Source organism: Haliotis cracherodii, unplaced genomic scaffold (genome assembly GCF_022045235.1).
Source record: "Haliotis cracherodii isolate W230 unplaced genomic scaffold, xgHalCrac1.p SCAF_17, whole genome shotgun sequence".
NCBI classification, from domain to species: domain Eukaryota; kingdom Metazoa; phylum Mollusca; class Gastropoda; order Lepetellida; family Haliotidae; genus Haliotis; species Haliotis cracherodii.
The window spans coordinates 14,232,494-14,255,957 of NW_027266272.1; the positions used below are offsets into that span (position 1 = coordinate 14,232,494).

At 40.8% G+C, this 23,464-nt stretch overlaps 1 protein-coding gene across 2 annotated transcripts in view; it reads right to left on the reverse strand.

Moving 5' to 3' along the window:
* LOC139464430 (neuronal acetylcholine receptor subunit alpha-10-like) overlaps positions 1 to 23,464 on the reverse strand; it is a 110,137-nt gene that overhangs the window by 11,227 nt on the left and 75,446 nt on the right. For both annotated transcript variants that reach the window (XM_071245964.1, XM_071245963.1), the window contains exons 3-5: positions 9,255 to 9,299; positions 3,093 to 3,202; positions 1,282 to 1,820 (exon numbers count right to left, since the gene is read on the reverse strand). In XM_071245964.1, the coding sequence (XP_071102065.1) occupies positions 1,282 to 1,820; positions 3,093 to 3,202; positions 9,255 to 9,299 (694 nt within the window). The remainder of the gene's footprint in view (positions 1 to 1,281; positions 1,821 to 3,092; positions 3,203 to 9,254; positions 9,300 to 23,464) is intronic.

Below are 23,464 nucleotides of genomic sequence, written 5' to 3' on the forward strand. Positions count from 1 at the left end.
AAACCTCAATCGAAAAACTGATGTACAAACTGTAACGTTCCGCGTAGGAATTGAGTTCGGGTTGTCGGTATGACGAACGAACACTATGGCATTTCCTGTGCTATAGAATCTTAGAGGAAGCCATCGAGCGGTAACCGAAGACTGGAAGACATAAGTTAACACGTGGTCTAAATATGCCACAGGGTACTCCCCTTTCTGCATATGACACCAGTGATGTAACTACCAGTTGGGCTCACATGACCAAAAAAACCTGTGACGCTAAAAATAACACGATAAAGTAAGCTTCGTGATGGGATTAAACAGCGCTTGAGATATAACGCTGGCCACCTTTAAGCGCTTGTACACGTACATAGGTTTCAACAGGTCAAGGGCAGCTATGACATACGGACTGTACCATCACGAGAAAGTTCACTGAGGGTGACCATGATGATGACCAATGTTAATTAAATATCTCACAATGTTTATGAACTCATCATATCATCACTTAACACATATACCAAAAGATTCTAAAACATCCAAATCTGTTAAAATAATACCGTCAAATGTTTTATAAATGTTTGATCAGAACTTAATAAGAGGCAGCATTTCAGACGTAAGTCATACACAAATAGATGAGAACTTACCAAAACAACTGAACAAAAACTAACGGTCAATCGATTATATCACATCACTGCACATGTAGCTGACATGTTAGACTAACGATAGTAATATGAAACAACCGATAGATGCTATTTTGAGTAGTAAATAATAATTTATGATTTGTTAACTCCGCACACACTCAGCAATATTCCAGCTATAGGACGGCGGTTGGTAAATAATCGAGTCTGGACTAGACAATCCAGTGATTGGCATCAAAAACATCGATCCACGCAATTGGGATACGATACGATGACATGCATCAACCAAGTCAGCGAGCCTGACTTTCCGATCCCGTTAGTCACCTCTTACGGCAAGCATAGGTTACTGTAGATCTATTCTAACCCGGATCTTCACGGGTTAATGATTTATGAGAGGTAGCACATCTGATGTCTATCATAAAGAAAGGGTCAAGACTTACGGTCTACAAGAAGTTGCTTATATGACGTTTATCATAAATATAAAGCGACAAAATACTTTCCATAACGATAAGCAATCTCGATGAAAGCAGATTGGGACTACACTGTGTATGATAAGCATGTGTTCATGAATCACAACCATATAGATATGACACCGGGTGTTCGGGAAAAGATGTGCGTACCGTTCCCCATCGATCCCATCCGCCAATAAGAGGTCACGACTTACCTATAAGAGGTAGCACATCCGACGTCGGAGGCATATTCTCCGTCACCAACATCATGAACACCGTCATCGACAGCAACGTCGTAATCCCCATTGTCACCTTCTCTCCTGAGTCTGAGGGTATATAGAACCCTAACAACGCCACCAACGTTATCAATATACACGGCAATATCATGTTGAATATATAGAACAGCGGGCGTCGCCTGATGTGAATATAGTAGGTTATATCCGGGTACGGCTCGTCACAGCAAGAATAGTACACCACGTTTCTCTTCACCAACAGCTTGACGAGCAGCCATTCGCTGTTGTGGATGTAGTTGGACGTGTCGCCATGGGGAGAATTCATGATGAGGTCAAGTTGCAAACCGTCGTAAGTCCACGAAGAAAACAACAGGGAACAATTCTGTTCGTCGAATGGGAAATAACGTACGTTGATAGAACACGAACTTTTAAAGATCACCATTGACAACCACGTGACGTTGCCATCGTTGTTGACGATCACGTTGGAACTTATTGAAGAGAAGAAGGAGGAGACGTCGGCGCTGCAAGGTGAAGGTAAATAGAGTTAAGGTGAAGGTCACGTTAACGTTTCCTGTGTGCTGACGTGCAGGCGTTAATGCTCTACTGTATGGACTGGGTGGGGGATTGAGTAAGCTGGGTTGTGTGTTGGTTTTGATGAGCGCCGGTGAAAAGTAACACAGCTATATCAAGGACGTTAGAATGGCTATTACAACGTATCCATAACAGATCGGAACCTGGTTACTTCATTGAAATGTGAAAGCACTACCTGATGATCCAAAAATGCCACGACAAAGCGAGTTAGTCAGTGAGTGCGGTTAAAGCCGATTGAACAATATTCAAGTTATATCGCGTCGTGTCAGGTTGATATGGGAGGAGAACCAAGACGTTTACCACCTTGGTAAAAACCCTCGAGCACGGTATGGTACTGACAAACAAATAATCATAATCGAATCTTGAATTCGCATCCTTGCACAAAAAAGGGACGCAACTCTATACAGTGTATTGCAGTCTTAAACAACTTACCCAATCACTCTCCCGGGAGTAATATTAATGGTAAGATACGTTGGTTTACACGAACAGTGTTACTGTTGACGATGTATATATGATAATGAACATGATGTATTTAATGCGGTGTTACTGTTCCCCGCCATGCATCGCCCTACGATGTCACGTGTGATGCTGCGATACACCATGTAGGTGAGGAGAGAAGAAAGATGAACCACTTGATTTTACCCGCATTGAACGGTATTTCTATTATATCACAGCATGCCCGGTTATAATGGGAGTAAAACCCGAAGTAACAGGGTTCGTAAGTAACAGAGGGGCGGCCGGGTAGTCTAGTGGTTAAAGCGTTCACTCGTCACGCCGAAGACCCGGGTTCGATTCCCAACATGAGTACAATGGGTGAAGCCCATTTCTGGTGTCCCCCGCCGTGATATTGCTGGAATATTGCTAAAAGCGGCGTAAAACCATACTCACTCACGCACTCACTCACTCGTAAGTAACGGATGTCGTGCTGACAGACCCCGGATCAGTAGCTGGGATAGTGTAGGGAAGCGCCCATGTAATGGTCACGGAGGGGATGGGTGGATGGGGCGGGCACATTATTTCAGAGACAATATGTTTTGGCCATGTTTCAAGACAAAAATTCTCAACAATTTTTTTTCAAGTATTTCCCATGTATATTAGCTTTTCAATCCCGAGAACAATTATTCATGCATTTTCTTGAACAAATTACTTACACATTTCCCACAACCCAAGACAATGAAATGGGCGGCCCCGGAAAGACTTACTTGTTGTAGAGCAGTATGTCCGGTCGCCACACGGAGTCGTGGGGGAGACGGATGACCTTGATGCCCCCGTACTTGTCAGGGTCCCACCTCAAACCGTAATCCAGCCACATCTGAAAGGTCAACCGTATTGGCTACAATACATATACTCACCGACAAAAGAAACGCGAACACCATACATGTTGGTTGGTATATGAAGAATTACTCATATTCAAGTTATATTAGATTGGTTCGATGCACAAACGAACATTCTGTTGTGTGGTGTGAACCGACGGTCATGAACGCATCGACCCGTGAAGATCCTGGGTAGAATAGGTCTTCAGCAACCCATGCTTGCTGTAAGACTCTGCTTGTTGTAGGAGGCGACTAACGGGATCGGGTGGTCAGGCTCGCTGACTTGGTTGATACATGTCGTTGATCCCAGTTGCGTGGATCGATGCTCATGATGCCAATCACTGGATTGTCTGGGGGTGGGGGTGAGTGAGTGCGTGTTGTGTGATTGTGTGTGTGTGTGAGAGAGAGAGAGAGAGAGAGAGAGAGAGAGAGAGAGAGAGAGAGAGAGAGAGAGAGAGTGTGTGTGTGTGTGTGCCTGCATGCGCGTGCTAAGGTAAGATAGGTGGTCCCAAGGTTCCAACAGGTATCCTCTTCCCTATGTCATACACATCATGGAATATATTACAACTTTCTGGAACAAATTATGTTTAGAATTCCACAGTGAATGCTTGAATTTCGATTTTGTAAATAAAAAGATACAAATACTAAATCATCCTGAAATGAGATACAGTAACTCGATATATGCCACAATTAAGCCTACATCACGCCTGCGAACATAAAGCAAAGGCATGAAGCTAATTTGTAGACGGGGTCCAGTCAACGTGAAATATTTGTCACGTTGTCAGTGTTTTACGTCTTATCGGGTTAACTTATTTTTTCTATTTGGATAGCTCTTAAAGCATTTCTCGAAATCAATTGACTGATTAAACATAACGGCAACCAAGATCAAAGCAAGAACACAATTAGGTTAGCCTCTAATGATGAAAATAAACATGCTTCATAACCTTATTACGAATTCTTGCACGAATGTATGAATTCTTACAGGAAAAAGCTGACACGCATTCCTGGTCGGAGAAACACCATTAGAATGGCCCGCTTCACACAGACTAATCAAAATAACACTGTTATGTCCTTACACTTTAGTAGGTTCGATCCTACGCCAGGAGAGATGGAATCATATCATTACTGTTGGCAATATCTACAAGGGAACTGACGTTGCCCAGATATTGCCCAAAGAAAATAACTAAAATTTTCTGAATTTAGAAACTTTGTAAAGTTCTTGGAGAACGAAGACAGCTTTTGCAACAGTTTTTTGCATTTTGATTCCGGTAATCACATGAACAATTGAAGCCAATTGCAACGTCAAGTTTTGGCACGTTTTGGAATGTGCACGATCAACCAAATTTCAAAACGTACGCTCCGAGCTGTGTTAAGAAGGGGGATTAAGCAGACAAATTGACTGTCTGTTTTCGTCAATATTATCCTATTAGCTGAAATAACCTTGGGAGGAATATCTAGTGAATATAGAAATGTCGGTAACGTTGGAGTTACCGTAGCTAATCATTGGTTCCAGCCAAGGCAGGGTTTGGATGACACCGTCTTAACGCCATGCCTTGCCCTAGGTGGTTACACACTTTTTGTACTTGTTTAGTCTGAAGGGGTAATGTTACCGGTATGGGAACGGAATGAATCAGATTGTGCGACTATGTCTACACTGATAAGACATTCAAGGCTTCAGCAAACTAACACATTCAGTGTAAGTGCTAGTGATTCCAACCATCAGTGCAGATAGGCCATATTCACATTAGCGTTTATTGGAAATGGATAAAAGAACTTGAAAAGTTTTAGAATGCAATGATATATATAACTTGGAAATGAACTTGCTTTTATGAAGTAGAATAAGCTTAGATTAGGTAAAGTATGTGTAGGGCCAGCTCCCTGTCTCGCCATGTGTATACGCTGTAATGCATGGCGTCCTTAGCAACGGATGCCACTGCGTGTCTTCAAGTCACCACGAGTCATCGAAAAAATCTCGTTTGACAAAATATGTTGCTACCTACAGTTACAGTGTTTCATATCAGTATCTGCTGTTATATATTGTATTCTGCTATACACTGTTACATCCTATTGTGGGGCGGTCGGGTAGCCTAGTGGTTAAAGCGTTCGCTCTTCACGCCGAAGACCCGGGTTCGATTTCCGACATAGGTAAAATGTGTGAAGCCCATTTCTTGTGTCCCCCGCCGTGATATTGCTGGAGTATTGCTAAAAGCGGCGTAAAACCATACTCACTCACATCATATTGTATTGCTATGTGCTGTCATACTGTATTACAGTAAACTACGGTTATAACGAACTCAAAGGTTCCACTTATTTTAGTTCGTTATAACCGTAGTTCGTTAGAAACATATGTACAACATCTATACAGCAAATGGCTGGGACAAAAAATATGTTCGTCATATCCGTCAGTTCGTTATAAACGTAGTTTACTGTACTATGTGGTGTTAGATTTTGTCATACAATGTGATATTATATTACTGTGCTGTTATACTGTTATACAATGTGCTGTTATATTGTATTACTAATTGCTTTTATATTGTATTACTAAATGTTGTTAAAACAACGAATTGTTATGTGGTATTACTATGTTACTGTTATAGTGTTATACAATTTGCTAATATTTTGTACTAATATGTGCTGATATGTTGTATTTCTATGTGGTATTATATTGTATTACGATGTGCTGTTATATTGTTGTACAATGTGCTTTTATGCTGTATTATTATGTGCTGTTTTATTGAATGTATTACTATGTGCTGTTATATTGTTGTACAATGTGCTGTTATGTTGTATTACTATGTGTTGTTTTATTGAATGTATTACTATGTGCTGTTATATTGTTGTACAATGTGCTGTTATGCTGTATTACTATGTGCTGTTTTATTGAATGTATTACTATGTGCTGTTATATTGTTGTACAATGTGCTGTTATGTTGTATTACTATGTGCTGTTTTATTGAATGTATTACTATGTGCTGTTATATTGTTGTACAATGTGCTGTTATGATGTATTACTATGTGCTGTTTTATTGAATGTATTACTATGTGCTGTTATATTGTTGTACAATGAGCTGTTATGTTGTATTATTATGTGCTGTTTTATTGAAGGTCTTACGATGTGCTGTTATATTGTTGTACAATGTGCTGTTATGTTGTATTACTATGTGCTGTTTTATTGAATGTATTACTATGTGCTGTTATATTGTTGTACAATGTGCTGTTATGTTGTATTACTATGTGCTGTAGTTATAAGCCTGACTACCCTTAAACTATGAGCATACCGAAGTGAACTAGTCAATGTAGTACATTGTTTGAGTAGTTCATTGCAAGTTTATTTGGCCTGATGAGGCCGCTTGTATATTAGTGACAGCCAGTTGGGGCCCAAATGAACACAGCAATGGAAAAGAACGAGTACCGAGCAGTCATCAAGTTTTGAACTTTAGAGAAAAGTACTCCCGAAGAATTTCATTAGAATTTTATGGAGATATGCGCCCTAGCTATTCAACTGTTAAACGTTGGGCAGCTATGTTTAAGGCTGGGAGAACAGGCCTTGATGACGACCCTAGGTCTGGACGTCCCTCAACTTCCATCAATGAAGATTCAATCAAGAAGATAGAAAAACCTATACTGTCAGATAGACGTATTACCAGTGCCGAGGAAGCCATGGATCCATTGAAACTATTATTCATAAACATTTACATATGAATAAAATATCTGCTCGTCTCCAAGATCAGTGAAGAAAGTTATGGCCACTGTATTCTGGGATGCAAAGGGAGTGATCCTTGTTCATTACTACCGTTCATTACGGTGCCTACTATGCTGATTTGCTTCATCGCCTGAGAAATAGTATCAAAGAAAAGCGGCGAGGAATGCTGACTGCTGTAGATCTACTACTTCATGGCAATGCCTCTTCTCAACACCTCTCGACTTGCAAAGGCTGCTGTGCGATAACGTGGGTTCGAGGAGCTTTCTTACCCTCCATACTCGCCAGACTTGGCACCAAGTGATATTTCCACCTGTTTCCTTAACCGAAAGAACACCTTCGGTGTAAGCGCTATGACGACTACGATGCTGCAAATGTTTTTTTTCTATCGGATATGGAAAGGGTTTTGTCGCTACATTTTAGCGTGGCTTCAGAAAACCTCTTCCTGATTGGGATTGAAAGCTTCACTATCGACATGAGAAGTGTATTAAAAGCAGTGGTTTTGTTAGGCTTACAACTTTGTGACAAGCTCTAATATGCAGCTATGTGCTCTTATACTGTATGGATTTGTGCTGTTCGGTAAATTAAACTGCTACATGTAAATAATGTGACAATTGAGTTGTATTCCTATAGGATGTTACGCTGTATTGCAGTACAATACACTCTTACATTGTATTGATATGCAATTTGCATTGTACTGTGTTACAAGTGAGTGAATGTTGTTTTACAACACACTATCCCAGCTCGCTTGCAATTAATCGAATATGGACCAGATACCCTGTGATTGAAAGCACGACAAACGATCCACTATTCGGGTCACGATGACACACAATCAACCGATAGCAAGTCACCGAGTCTGACCTACCGATCCATTTCCTTCGCCTTGTATGACAAGCATCATTTTAGTCAATTGCCTTGATAAGCATAGCGAAGTGTTGGACCGGTCCTACACAGGAATCCCCACGGGACAGAGTAGAACTATACACTGCGCCATTGTATTCGGTTCTTAAAGTGACCACCCGTTTCTGCCGTAATACTGTGTTAGTTAGTTAGTTTCACGCCGGACTCAGCAATATTCCAGCTATAAGACGGCGGTCTGTAAATAATCGAGTCTGGACCAGCCTGACAACCCGATCACGTAAGTCGCTTTTTACGACAAGCATAGTCGCCTTTTACGGCAAGCATGGGTTGCTGAAGACCTATTCTACCCCGGAATGTGTGTGTATGTATATGCAATAATTGTGTAGTAATATGATTTAATACAATGGCACGCTGAAGTTAATTGTACAGTGCAACCATATATTGTCAAATCGCATTACAATGGAATACATTGTAATAATAAATTGTATTCAAAATACAGTAAACTACGGTTATAACGAACACGCGTATAACGAACTGGTGGATATAACGAACTGGTTTTAAGGCCCCTTGCCATTTGCTGTATCTCTGCTGTACATATGCTTATGACGAATTACGGTTATAACGAACTAGAATTTTCGGTTCCTTTGAGTTCGATATAACCGTAGTTTACTGTATCAGCTTTATCGTAACGGTGTAATTTTATTATGTTCAAACACACTGTGCTGTTTCGTTATATCTATGAAAGATTCCCTTTACAATACATTCCGTTATATTTTGATTGGGATATATAAAATATCGTTCAACTTTTTCATATTTCAAAATTGTCATTGTAGCCAATATGTACTCTCTAATATACTACTCAAAAGAAGATAAAATGAAAAAAAGATCTGGTGGACGTTAACTTTTTTTGAGTAGCATACAAAAGCTGATGCCATGATTACATCCTGATAAGATGATATCTTCAATTGTAATATGATATACCAACAAGTTGATATCCCCCTCTCGGCAATATTGTCATATCATTATACCCCGCAAACGACAACACTTATTTATGAAATCAAGACGATTTTTCTCAATTGATAAGATGGATTCCTACCATGAAGATATTCTGAAAAAGACCCCGAATGATTTCACACGATACTGTTCTGTACGATGCTGTCGTCAGGAATTAAAGTTGGTTGGTTGGTTGGTTTGTTGTTTTACGCCGCACTCAGCAATATTCCATCTATATGACGGCGATCTGTAAATAATCGAATCTGGACCAGACAATCCAGTGATTGATATGAGCATCGATCCGCGCAATTGGGATACGATGACATGCTTCAACCAAGTCAGTGAGCCTGACCACCCGATGCCGTTAGTCGCCTCTTACGACAAGCTCAGTCGCCTTTTACGGCAAGTATGGGTTGCTGAAGACCTTTTCTGGCTCGGATCTTCACGGGTCAGGAACTAAAGTATTCGTGTACGGCCTACATGCTGCATGGACTCACCTGGTTCAGCCAACAATTGGTTGTAAGAATCTGATTCTTTTCGTCCTGAAAAACAAAACAGTACGTTTCATTTGTAAATAAAAGCGCAAAAAACAGTTCCATAATCATAAATATCTACTTAAAAGCAGAGTGCATTGTACTATGCAGACTATATCATGAACACTTTATGAATCACTATCAAATAGTGATCCAAACAGGTGCTCGCGAAAATGTGAGCGTATCCTTCCCCAACGGTGGCCCCCGTCACAAACACATACAAAGGCAAGTCAATTGTTCACCTGAAATAAACACTGGAACATATGGTACAAGTCACAAAAGGGATATCTACACATATACTTATAAGAACATTTTCAATTATCAAAATTTAGATAGATGGATGAATTCCATAATGTTCGATCTTTTTATGGGTCACTCGGCTCTAGACACAAGATGTCACTATTTAATGGAAACAAAAAATGTACATTGACAATACGGTATGGATACGTGTTTGTGGTAAAAGGATGTATTTGGCATTATGGTGATTCACATTGATGCCTTTGACAGTTGCCTAAAAAGAACATTACTTTATATAGTTTACTATAAACAGTTTTCCTTTTCCATTAGTTCTTTTGACGATACGTACATACACCAACAATCTAAGAATGACCTGTAAACAATTGGTCACACCAGCAGGCGTTTTATGACAAAAGTTATTTTGTTGCAGTTTTCGATTTTGTCTATCAGATAATCAATGAGTATAATGGCCACCTCTCCGGGCCTAATTTCATCTACAATAAATATAGAAATAGAACAAACTACTGGCTATTACAATTATGAACACGAACAATGTAGCATTTAACGAAAAAGAGACGCATCTATTAGGATTTATGAGACAAATCACCCGGTCACAAATTTACTTGGAAATGTACTTTTGACAAACGTCAATATGCTTGCAATATGCAATTGTCAGTAGAACTTTGGCTGCGTTGGGACTATCTCATAGACATAGTTCTCTTATAAATAACATGTTTTCTCTAAAGTTCTGACATCTGCATCTCTTTGGTGCTGACGTCATATCATTTTGTCAATGCAGCAATAAGATGTCATGTGTAGAGGAACGTTCTCAAACTCAATTTTTAAACACTTATGTGAAACATTCGGTTTGAAAAGATTGTTATAATAATTATCAATAATTCCCTACAATAGGAAGTCACTTAACAATAATATTAAAGCAATATATTAATATATTCAAATACACTAGTTATAACCAGAGTTGTCTGTTGACAAAACCCAGGGTTTTTTCTATTATGTTTTCATGTTTAAATACTCATTCAAACGTCAACTGCTTAATAATTGCTTGTTCTCAGGATAGAAATTGCTTTCATACTTAGACAGACATCTCTATCACTAAAATGACACATGAAGACAGATGCCGAGATCAAATGTGTACACTGTACGATAGAGAAACTCTCTTGACAAAGGAACCACAAAGTATCCATCTATTGATTCCAAAACATACAATATCTGAAATGAACTTCTCCAATTTCTTTACTTTGTGCACCGAAATCGCAACAAAACGAAATGAACATCAAACGACATTGCAGATAACCCTATCTGTTTGAAACAGATATTGGGTCGTCAGTACAGAATCGAAAAAAGTGATCGAAATCGATCGCCAAATGTAACATCTAGGTAACTATCGTCGAAACCTAGAGTTGTGTAATAAAAGAACGAATCCCGATAACACAGATAGCTTTTTATGGCGTCGTTTGTTGGCTTAGCCGGAAGTAAAGCTTATTTAGAACTCTCTAGCACAGAGGTAATTTTCTTCAATGTCCTGAGGCATGAGATGCCGCGTAATAATAGAGAAGAGCGCCCAAATGACCCTGAAGTGACGGGTCTTCTGTGTACGGGCGAGGTGATTGGACGTGCTCTGTTTCTCATAGGCATGAGCAGCAACCAATAAACTGGCGTTAAAACCTACTATCTAAATGAGACATTTTTTAGTGGTCGGGGTAATATTCATTATCTGAATATTGGTGTGTCATGAATGCCATGTGCTTGATTTATATTGAGTATTGGGTCTTGAGGGCAAGAGGAGTATCTCTTCTGTTCTTTGCTGTGAACTGAATAAATGAGACCCACTTTCAATCTAAGTCTGTCGTAAGGTAGCATGATTGTCGATGCTTTAGCACTTCATGGTGTTCTAAGGACGAAATAAAACGAACAACTTTTGAGGTAGAGTCGTATGACACTCTTTGTAATCTTCGTAGAAAGTGCATTGTACCTCAAAAGTAATGACATGTAGACACCAAAGGCTGGAGCTACTGGAATATTGCTCGGCATGAATTGAAAGTTGACTATTGGAAAGTTGAGGTGAGGTGAGGTGAGGTGAGGTGAGGTGAAGTGAAATTGGGTTTAACGTCGCGTCCAAGATTATTGCACTTATAGAGCGACGTGCATGCACGTGTGTGTGTTTGTGTGGCTGCTTGTACTAGTCCGGACTGATGCCGATTTATAGTGCTAGCTCACTGAGATACCATGCCGCAGTTTAACATGAATACCCCACTCAGACACAGTATACTGACTCCGAGCCGACCGGTCCTTGCTTTAACCCCTTAATCCGAGCGCCAGACAGGGTAACAACAAGTACCATATTTTAACGTCTTTTGGTATGACGCGGCCGCGGATCGAACCCCGAAACTTCCGCTCTCCGGGCGGACACTCTACAACTAGACCACGGAGGCGGTCATTGGAAAGTTGAAGTCATCCCTCTTGTCACACAATCTTGTGGGGCGTTCCTTGTCAACGGAGTGGAAGGTAACTGGTTATTATTGAACGATATCTGATCATCGAAGCTTAATGAAATCGTATTGGTAATATCGATTCTTGTCTACTTTTTGCTCTATGTCCTATTTCAAAATTCCACATGTATATTATATATATATTTTTTTTCAGTAGACTTCAGATGACATTTGTTTTCGTTTTGACAACTTGTCCTAAACCTTTGAAGATTAGGTTGTTGGTATCTATGGTTACCACGTTTTGTAAATATAAATTGTCAGTGCAAGAGAATAATCTATCTAGATTATCCTCTGATAGATTGATATTTGGCATGAAGGATAAAATAGCAGTGAAATTAGATGAATGGACCAGTGAAAACAAGTGATGACACCAGGTGTTCGCGAAAAGGGTAAACATGTCCTTCCCTACCGGTAACCCCCGCCACTCCATTATGAGTATGTAAGCAACGGAGTCTGATCACCCATCCACTGATAGTCTCCTCTAATGACAATCATAGGTTGCTGGGGACATATCATAATCCCGATTCCACAAGAGCGGACAATGGATGGAGGGCAGTAGGTGACTGAATGATTTAAAAATAATTAAACTTGGACTACAAAGAACCAAACACGTATAGGAATTATCGCAATACGTTTTTTTCATAATTCTCCTTCAGGGACAGAAAGCTTAGAGTGCATTTTTAACGCACTATCGTAAACGAAACTGACACTACTCTCAGTATGTTGCATCAAAGAAGTGTCCTTCTAGATTATGTACTGTTCGCATCAATTGGAATCACAAAAAATATATATAGGTAGTACAGTGATTGTTAAATTTAAAAAAACCAACCAAACACAAAGTGGTTGTTTTAATTAATCATTGCAACAGAAAGGCGCCATCATTACCCGAGAACCCGCCAGGAGAAATAAATAAAAAATTGATTGAATGCCAACATTCTCATTTTTCTGTCAAATTACTTTCATTTTACATCGACGTATTTGCCTTTAATCTCAAGGAGGTAAAAACGAAACAGGCACCTTTTTTGTCTAACAAAGTAGTGCACTGGCGGAAAAGAGACCTTTCCCTCCAAATTTGTGAGCACATTTGAGAAAGGAGTAATAAAATAACACTGGAACAGGGTTGATAGACTTCGCTTGAAGAGGTGCTCGCCGTCTCATTCCATGTGCGGGGGTAGCGGTCGGAGGAGCAACGGGGGGAGGTCTCTGAATGGCCAAGCGACGACCTGTGTGCTCGCTTCAATTCACGAGGCCCACAACCACGATAGATCGCATCGAGTAACTTTTGTGATTCGTCAAGGGCGTTTATTGGTAAAAACATTTAATTGTTGATATAGGAACATTTTTACGATCGTATGGAAATGGCTAGGAATGCCAATTCAGTAACAAATTGAGGTGTGCTGATTTACAACCCTGAAGAGTGTGGTTTACGCCAAAGAGATTCAATAAAATTTTCTTTGCTTGTCAGATGTTTGATTGGAGACAGAAAATACGCGTCAACCCTTGGGAAATTAATTCAAATCAAAAGTGCCTGCGAAATGCGATAATGCAGCTCACAAAGCAATGTTTGTCCTTCGCATCATTTGTGGTTACCTCCCTTATGGATTGGAACTCTTCCAAGAAGGAGAAATAGATGAATTGTGGCTTCTAGTCTCAGAATGGGACGCCTTAAAGGGACCACGTATCAGAGCAAGGTGACGTCAGTCGCCGACATCATAGTTATACATCTTTCTTTAATTTGCTTCCACCGGTAGCGCGATGTTTGGAGAGGAATAGGTTAGATGTACAGATTAACACGTAATACTAATTCACTGGTTCTCTCATGCTACTCTTTACTGAAACATTTACAGAAAGTACGTTTATAACGAACACGCTTATAACGAACTGACCTGTATAACGAACTTATTTTTTAGTCGCGACCATTTGTTGGATATATGCTGTATATATGCCTATAACGAACTACGGTTATTACGAACTAAAATTAGTGGTCCCTTTGAGTTCGTTATAACCGTAGTTTACTGTACTTTGTTTCTTAACATGTTGGAATAACCTCAAATTATAACGGAAAGAAACACGCAATGTTACGCGGAGTTTATGTTCCTTGTCCAATCTACGGACAGCTTGACTGAATAATTTATTCTGTTTTTTTAGATATTGTCCAATTCTTGGTTATTAAACGCAGCGATATTGAAGATTGAATAAAATAAAATTATGCAAACATTAGAAAATGATCAACTAAATAAGAGGCTTGGATTTATCATGAACATCGATACAGGAGAATATTTCAGCACGTACACGTTTGCGAAATTAACGCGGTGCTTTTGCAAAGGAAAAACGATATGTTGTGGAATAAACCTTGTGCGTTGGCAGAAGTAAAGCGATATGTTTGCGGACTTACCACGATGTGTTAGCTGAAGTAAAGCGACATGTTTGCGGGATTACCACGATGTGTTAGCAGAAGTAAAGCGATATGTTTGCGGGATTACCGCGACGCGTTTGCATATGTAAAGCGATATCTTTGGGGAATTCCCACGATGCCTTTGCAGGAGTAAAGCGATACGTTGGCGGAATTAAGGAGGTATGGTAAACGGGAATAGCAAACGAAATAGTATGGAATTCGAACTACTTATGGGACGCAGTGCACAGTTAAGTCCCGTTAATTCGAAGGAACGCGTAGATGTCGAACGTGAACCATAGCGTCGCTGAGTATTCTGCCGAGATCACAGGGTTAGTTGTCTCTAACGACATATCGAGTTCACGACGTTTGAGTAAACGAGATTTCATTTATTATGATACAAAATGTCATAGATATTTTGAAGGAATAATTTCACGGTGAAAACATCCGAGACATCTTGGGCTTCATGAAGAGGGGGGATAATTTATAAGTACTTCGTTTAAGGTAGTTAAGTAAAAGTTGGATTGAACGAACTCGTGAAACTGTAACACATATAACACGTGGGGGTCAGTGCATCACGAAATACGTAGAAACAATTAGCATTTAGTTGTTTTTATTGGATTTCGTTATATCCGTCATTTCGTACTAACCGTTGTTGTGGCCGTACTTTAATGTATTTCAGTTTTGTCTGAGATTATCGTCTAAAGCGCCGCGATTCGTTGTGCAGGGTTGCGTCCCTTGGGCACGCCAGGAACCTATGATTGTGGGTACGAATCCCGGTTCGCCCCGATTATGTTTCTAGGTTTGTCAGCACCATACCCGTGCTCGTGGGTTTCACCGAAGTGGTAAACGTCTGAGACCTGCATCACCTCGGGCTTTCCTCCCACATTAAGCTGACACGCCGCGATATAATTGGAATACTGTTAAACGCGGCGTCGATCCCAACTCACCCACTCACTCACTCTTAAACGCCTCCTTGTTGTAGTGGACACAGCGTCTGCCCCGAGAGCGAAGTCGGGTGGTTCGATACCCCGGCCGTGTCATACGGGATGACGTTAAAAGTTGGTACTTGTTACACTGCGAAGCGCTTGGTGTCAAGAGGATGTCCGGCTCAGTCAGTATACTATGTCTGAGTGGCGTCTCCTTGTTAAATCTGCGGCATGGTATCTCAGTTGGCGCCATGTCAGCGCTATAAAACCGGCGTAAGTCCGGACTTGTACCAGCACCCACACACACGCGTTCATGCCAGGCACGTGGCTTTGTAAGTGCAATTATCTTGAACGCCACGTCAAACGTCATTTCACCTTATCTCACCCACCTCACCTCACATCAACGTAACTGCATGTTCATCGTTCACCCATGTCATTGAGGATGACGAAGATTCATCACGTCCACAAGACTCCACGAAGTTGGCCTAAACGTTAAACACGAACCGTAGTTCAAAGCCATGCAATGTCATTAAGTGTATATTACAAAATTGTCAGTCGTGTAATGCAAAGTTAATCATGGCGTCATCTATCGGTTTTGCCTTGAAACCAAATGTAGAACACGTCTCCTGAAAAGGCCATGCCTATTTTATAATCATTACGATAGATCTACCAATTCATTTTCTCGTTGGTGGTCGGTTGCCATGGAAATCACGGACCGTATATGTAAGAAATACTGTAATTATTTAAGCTGGTTCTGGATATATTGCCAGTGGAGCATTAAGGGAACATTAGGTAAATCTATATTTTCCAATTTGCAGCAAAGAAACGAAATATCATGTTCGTACTATATTGACAAGAATTCACTCTGTCAACTGTAGGATCGTATTCTCGATTCAATCAACATCTTTTTGACGTATCAACCTGCTACTGATTCTATGGGGCGATCCTAGTGCTGCTATCTTAGGAGGGGGCACGGGTGGCCCAGTCGTCTAAGGCGCCGCGATTCGCCGTGCAGAGTTGCGACTCTGGACACGCCAGAAACATATGACTGTGGGTTCGAATCACGGTTCACCCAGATTATGTTTCTAGATTTGTCAGCACCATACCCGTGCTCGTGGGTTTCACCGAAGTGGTAAACGTCTGAGACCTGCATCACTTCGGGCTTTCCATCCACATTAGGCTGACACGCCGTGATATAACTGGAATAATGTTAAAAGCGGCGTTAAACCCAACTCACTCACTCATTTGGTTTTGCTCCTTTCAACTCACTCACTATCTTAGGAATTCCGGGTCAGAATAGGACCTCATCACTTAATGGATCGGGCTTCTCAATGGATCGGATGGTCTGTCTCCGTGACTGTAACCGATTGATAACTTGTCATCGTAACCTGATGGCGTGGGACGCTGACTTGGTTGATATATGTCACATTACCCAATTGCGTGGATCGATGCTCATGATATTAATCACTGGTTTGTCTGGTCCAGAGTCGATTACTTACTGGCGGATGGGGCAACTGGTTGGTTGGTTTGTTGTTTAACGCCGCCCTCAGCAATGTTCCAGCTATATGACGGCGGTCAGTAAATAATCGAGTCTGGACCAGACAATCCAGTGATTAATATCATGAACATCGATCCACGCAATTGGGATCGATGACATGCATCAACCAAGTCAGCGAGCCTGACCACCCGATCCCGTCAGTCGCCTTTTACGACAAGCATAGTCACCTTTTACGGCAAGTATGGGTTGCTGAAGACCTATTCTACCCCGGAATCTTCACGGGTCCGGGGGGCAACTGAATGTTGAATTAGTTACATCTCATGAATACCTTGAAGATAAAGAAGAGAACTACGTCGTCCTTGGGGTCGTGTTTTCAAGGATATCATGTACTGCGTTTGCCACACCGAAGACTGTCAGGAGCGGTGTGGCTGTCTGGTAAGGAAGTCGAGTGGTTAATGAAAGCGACCAAACCCTCACATAGCCACATGAAATTTCTGCTATAAGCAGGGTCGTTTGTACGATTCTGATTATGCCATGGGCATGTGTTTATGAATCAGTATCAAATAGTGATGACGCCAGGTGTTCGCGAAACGGTGAAACATGGTCCATAGATCGTCGTCCACAAGCCGCCGTCGCATGACAGGAGTACTGCGGTGCGGCGTCAGGCAATTAATATACTACTCAAAAGAAGTTAAGGATCACCTGATTCTTTCATAGTACTATAGGTAATCTCTCATGCCATGACAGATTAACTTTATCATTTTGAAAGAATCGGGTATCCTTAACTTCTTTTGAGTAGTATACTGTGTGAGAGTGACGTGTGCCACCGGTTGACCAGCACATACTTATCCTTTTCGCGAACACCTGGTGTCATCACGGATTGTCAGTGATCCATTCATATAATTTTCATTGCTTTTTGCCTTTTAAGCCCAATGGAATCTGGTTCGGTGATTGGTTATTCTCTAGGGTTGGCGTGTTATATTTACCGGTTGTAGTGTTGTCCTTAGCGTAAATCAAAATAATTTCCCTGATTGAAGTTAATGTAATTCAAGACGAAGGTGGTTTTGAGTGCTTATAGACTTGTCGAGAGATACGTTCCTCAGAGTGAGTGAGTCTGGTTTTACACTACTTTTAGCAATATCACGACGGGGGACACCAGAAATGGGCTTCTCACATCGTAACCGTGGGGGAAATCGAACTCAGGCCCTTCGACGTGACGAGCGAAAGCGTTAAACACTAGGCTACCCCACCGCCCGTGTTCCTCATATATGTATGATACAAGTCGGACAATGAGGAATAAATGTGCGCCTCCCTGATTGTACTTAAACATGTACCAGGGCCATTTAAGATCGCATATTTCCAGTACATAAACAAAAAAATGTCTCTCACAAAGCTGCTGACATGTTATCGTCATATTCCGCATTTTACAAGATCGTCCAATTAGAGAATGTTGTATTTTCAGTTTTCGGTTTTTCACTCTCTGAGAATTTAAAAAGAAGTATTTACGACATGTTGCATTTAGGGGTTGATGAAACGTTCAACACATAACTGTTGCATTAGTCATGACCTTGTTTCACAAAGCCACCGTACGACTGTCGTAAGTCTGTCCTTTAGTAGAGGAGTTACGATTGCCGTAGCACTGCCATCGCTGCGAGAAACGGGCCTTTGAAGAGTACATCACGCGGCCCCAGAAGCAGTGTACCCAGGTAGGCAAGCAGACGACACTTCGTCCGCCATCTTGAAAAATCACGACATTATCTCTGGCGGTCTTTATTGATTGGCTGAGAAAGTTTCCAAGCGAAGAAGCTATCAGTTCGTTGTCGAGAGTTTTGGTAAGGTGATAATTCCTCTAGCTGATCGCTAGCAGATCAATTTAGTGATTGTTGCTCGCTCAACGCAATAAGATAGCACCGTGCTACTCGCCCGGATTAATGGAGGACTTGCGAGGGGGACACTGACTATCGGGGATCACTTTCCATACTCTGTGTCCTATTGAATCGTCTTTCTGCTACTTTGAACGACGTGAGAATCTCAGCTCGTGGTGATTGCATCGTCTGCTGTGGCAATCAGATCAGTAAATACCTTATCTAGCAGGAGAAACCCTTAAACTGGACGATACTCGTATAATACACAGGATGCAGCTTTGTCCGGGTCTTAAGTAAGATATAATGCAAATAGAAATTTGGATTCAGTTAACAAAATTAAATCTGATATTGGACCAGAATGCACTGGCATGAAATTCAGTGGTGTTATTAGCCGCAATTCGCTGAACAGAATTATGTCCCTTAGGTATACCAGGATCCTATGATCAACGTTTCGAATACCAGTCTTGCCCTGATTATGATCCATGTTTGTCACAACCATACACATGCACATTGCTTTTTACTAAAGCTTCCTGCTAGAATATGCGAGGTGGAATGGGGTTTGTCGCGCTCCAGTTTATTGCACTTATACAGCGATGTGCAGGCACGGGTGTGAAGCTGCTTGTACTAGTCTGGATTTATAGTGCTAGCCCACTGAGATACCGTCCCGCAGGTTAACATGGATACCCCGTTCGGACACGGTATACCAGCCCCACCCGGCCAGTCCATGTTTCATTCCACGAATGCCGAACCCCAAGCAGGGTAACAATAAATACCATGTTTTAACGTCTTTGGGTATGGCAAGGACGGGGGGCGAATGACCTTCCGCTCTCCCGGCAGACAGTCTATCCACTGGACCACGGAGGCGGTCCCTTCTGTGATAAGCTGACACTGTGATATAAAATGCTATACAAAGCAGCGTAAATTCACTCACTCACTCTTTTCTATAGAAACTCTAGCATCGAAGATGTTGCAGTAGCCAAATAATCATGTAAAGTTCACAGGAATAGTCCATATTGTTTTACATATTTCTATTTTATATATCTTTTAAAAAGAATTTCTGCGTTTCGTAGCTTGGGTTTCAAATATGCTTCACTGCAGGAAGGTTATTAGGCAATTTGCATTAACCATGTAATCAGTGAATATTGAGACCCCAACATATCCCCTGATTATTGATACATCTCACGCGTGAATATTGACACCAACTGTTACCGCGTGAATATTTACACCAACTGTCCCCGCGTGAATATGGACACCAACTGTCATCTCGTGAATATTGACACCAACTGTCATCTCGTGAATATTGACACCAACTGTCCCCGCGTGAATATTGACACCAACTGTTCCCGCGTGAATATTGACACCAACTGTTACCCCGTGAATATTTACACCAACTGTCCCCCCGTGAATATTGACACCAACTGTCCCCGCGTGAATATGGACACCAACTGTTACCCCGTGAATATTTACACCAACTGTCCCCCCGTGAATATTGACACCAACTGTCCCCGCGTGAATATGGACACCAACTATCATCTCGTGAATATTTTCACCAACTGTTCCCGCGTGAATATTGACACCAACTGTCACCGCGTGAATATTGACACCAACTCTCTCCCCGCGAAAATTGACACCATATTTCAACCCGTGAATATTGAGACTACATTTCACCTCGTGAATACTGACTCAAAATATCTCCCGGTGAACAATGACACCATGCCTCTTCGTGAATATTAACGCAAAATCTCACCACGTAAATAATGAGACCATAGAGCTGTCCCGATACTGACCAGTTCTTTCCACAACATTTACAGAAATACAGACTAGAAAACTGCTATTTTCGTTGATAAGTCGTAAATTCTTACGACAACCGGAAAACTGTCTGCACGGGAGCGTTTCCATCGTTCACCAATGACACATGCGCAACGAAACACTTCCCATTGCGCAGTAAGGGAATACCAAGCCAGGACACATCCTCAGACGTCCTGAGACTAAACGGACAAACTATGCATACAAATGCTGGCCATTTAACGTTAACAAACTAGCGAGGGCCTGGAAATCCTTTGTATTATTCAGTCGTCACAACCGATATAATCTCTAGTATGTATCACTTATCACGAGTGCCACATCGTTTATCACGCTTTGCGACACCATTCATCACCAGGCTGCTAACGACACAGATTAGGGGTCGTCCTAAAAGACGTTTATACTATATATGGATAAATCCCCCGATGGTTTGGCGTAATGAGATGGCGATATAGACTTGTTGGGTGTCTTTATACTTGACTGATAAATGCATTTCGAATTTTATCATGAATGCACACTAAGTAACTTTGATATCCCAGGAGATCATTGTATTTTCCCTGCACACAATTATTTCTGGAATGCAAAATAATAAGGCCCATATATTATCCAGCACGACTATCTAGGCCATTTCAGTGTCTATTATAGTGCCGGGAAAAGTGTACCCCCATGTTTGATGGTGGCTAAAAGTGAAATATGAAATAAAACATCATGGTTATTCGATGGTGATGTAGGGGTGTCATAGTTTCGTTTTGTACATTAAATTTGCAGCGTTTCCGGCAATGAACGTTTCGATAATGTTTTAATTTTTTTTATCAAATCCAATTTTTAAGTCTATATTTGATTATGCTCGGCACTCTACTTTCATAAACATCATATATCGAGCCAAGAGTAAGACTAAGTGTTGTCATATCTGAAACGTTACCACTCAAAGCAGATATAACAGCTGCCATTTGAATCTAAATTATTATAAAAAATATAAAAAAGAAAACACTAATAAAATTGTTTGACGTAAAATAAGGAAACAAATCTCTATTGTTGATAGTCGTTAGCAGTTGTTAACATTTTGTGTCAATCCACCAACCAATGATTATTTACAGATATGTTAGAGGGGTTATCATTTGCATCATATCGCTTCATATTTGCATCATAAGGCTTCTTTCGAAGATTATTGGTTGGCCACGAAATTGAAATCATGTTTCATTTTATATCTTCAAGCAATATTAAATAAGCTAGTGACGAATGTAAATGTCATTCTGTAATGTTTTTTTTGGTATTTCTGTGTGAATCTGGCTAAAAAACTCACACCTTTAAGACATTACCATGATTAGTATTTCCGACGACTAAATATCCTGAGATTTTACCCCAAGGGGACTGGTATTTACATTTAAAATGGCAGTGTTTCGTGAAACAAAGGACTGTTTGACGAAACAAAGAAGAAACCGCCGTTTGATGAACATATCCGCCTTCTTCAAGCTTTCAATCTACGATTTATGAAAAAGTAAGATCCACAGGCAAGGCTTATAAAACTTCAACATTGTTTTCTCCGGGTTTCTTTTGAATTTTGTAAGACATCTCTTGAAAGAATATCGAAAAATGCAAAAAAAAAAATAATTTGTGAAAAACTTTTCAGACGTACCTCGTCATCGTAACACTTGAGGCATTTTCTCGGTAAGGGATTGACACGCAAGAACATAACAGAAATGTTTGGGCAAAGACATTAAAACTATCCCCACTGTGTTGCAAAACGAATGTAATCTATTAAACCGAGTTCTTAAAACATGAACAGCAAAATCTCCTCACTTGTGCAAAACAGAAGGAATCAAAATTAACATAGTTTCTGTATTAGTTTCGTCATACTAAATGACGTCAAAAGATGGTTCTTGTTGTTTCCCTGCCTGGCGCTCGGCATTTAAGGGTTTAACAAGAACTGGAAGGCTCGGAGTCAGTATGCTGTGTCTGAGTGGGATGTCCATGTGAATCTGTGATATGGTGTCTCAGTGGTCCAGCACTATTAAAACGGCATTAGAACGCACGCACGCACGCACGCACGCACGCACGCACGCACGCACGCACGCACGCAAGCACGCAATCACTTTAATCTTGAACGCGACGTTAAACCCCATTTAACCTCATCTGCTACTAAACTGCCGGGCAAAAGAAAGTAACTATACTATACTCTTGAAAATTCGATTTGACTGAAACATTACACACGCTATGAAAACGTTACTAGGCTTAACTCAGTCGCCGAAATATTGCAACGTTAATGCATCACCGTCGAATAGCCATTTCTAGTTTGTTTCTTATTTAGCCAACATGGGGGTATACTTTCATTGCCCGGTTGTTTATAATTATACCAATTTCGTGTCATAGTTCAGGTAACATAATAATAATACCTATTCGCAAAACCAGTTCGACAAGCTCTCATGCAATAAATGTGTTTTTGAAAATGTATAAAGCTTTATTTTTAAACGTGTTTTAAACTTTCATTTCCATTCATTCATGACTTGGTAGTTTATTATCATCTGTTTCATAACGAAATGTGAAGACGAGAAGATTAGCAATTCCGCTTACGTTTACTATGAGGTCTTAACGTTGAAGTATCACTGATCATGAACAGCCAACATTAAGTTTACTCGTCTGGAGAGGTTCACGTCTGTTAAGCCCCTCGCTATTGACCATATATTTGTGATAAAATGAGGCGATTGTGGAGATGAATGCAGTGTCACTGGCCTTCATTTTGGTGACCTTGGTGAACTTCATTCCTTTCTGCAACACTTGCGCTAAGCCATCATAACTCCTCTGTCCTCAATGTGTGTCCTGTCACCACAGGCAATAAAGTAGCCTTGAACCTCGAAAAATTTCATTTTCCGCTGTGAATGTCAATAAATTAATATCATATTCATCAGGATATCGTCTGCCTCCTTTATCGCGTACCAGCAG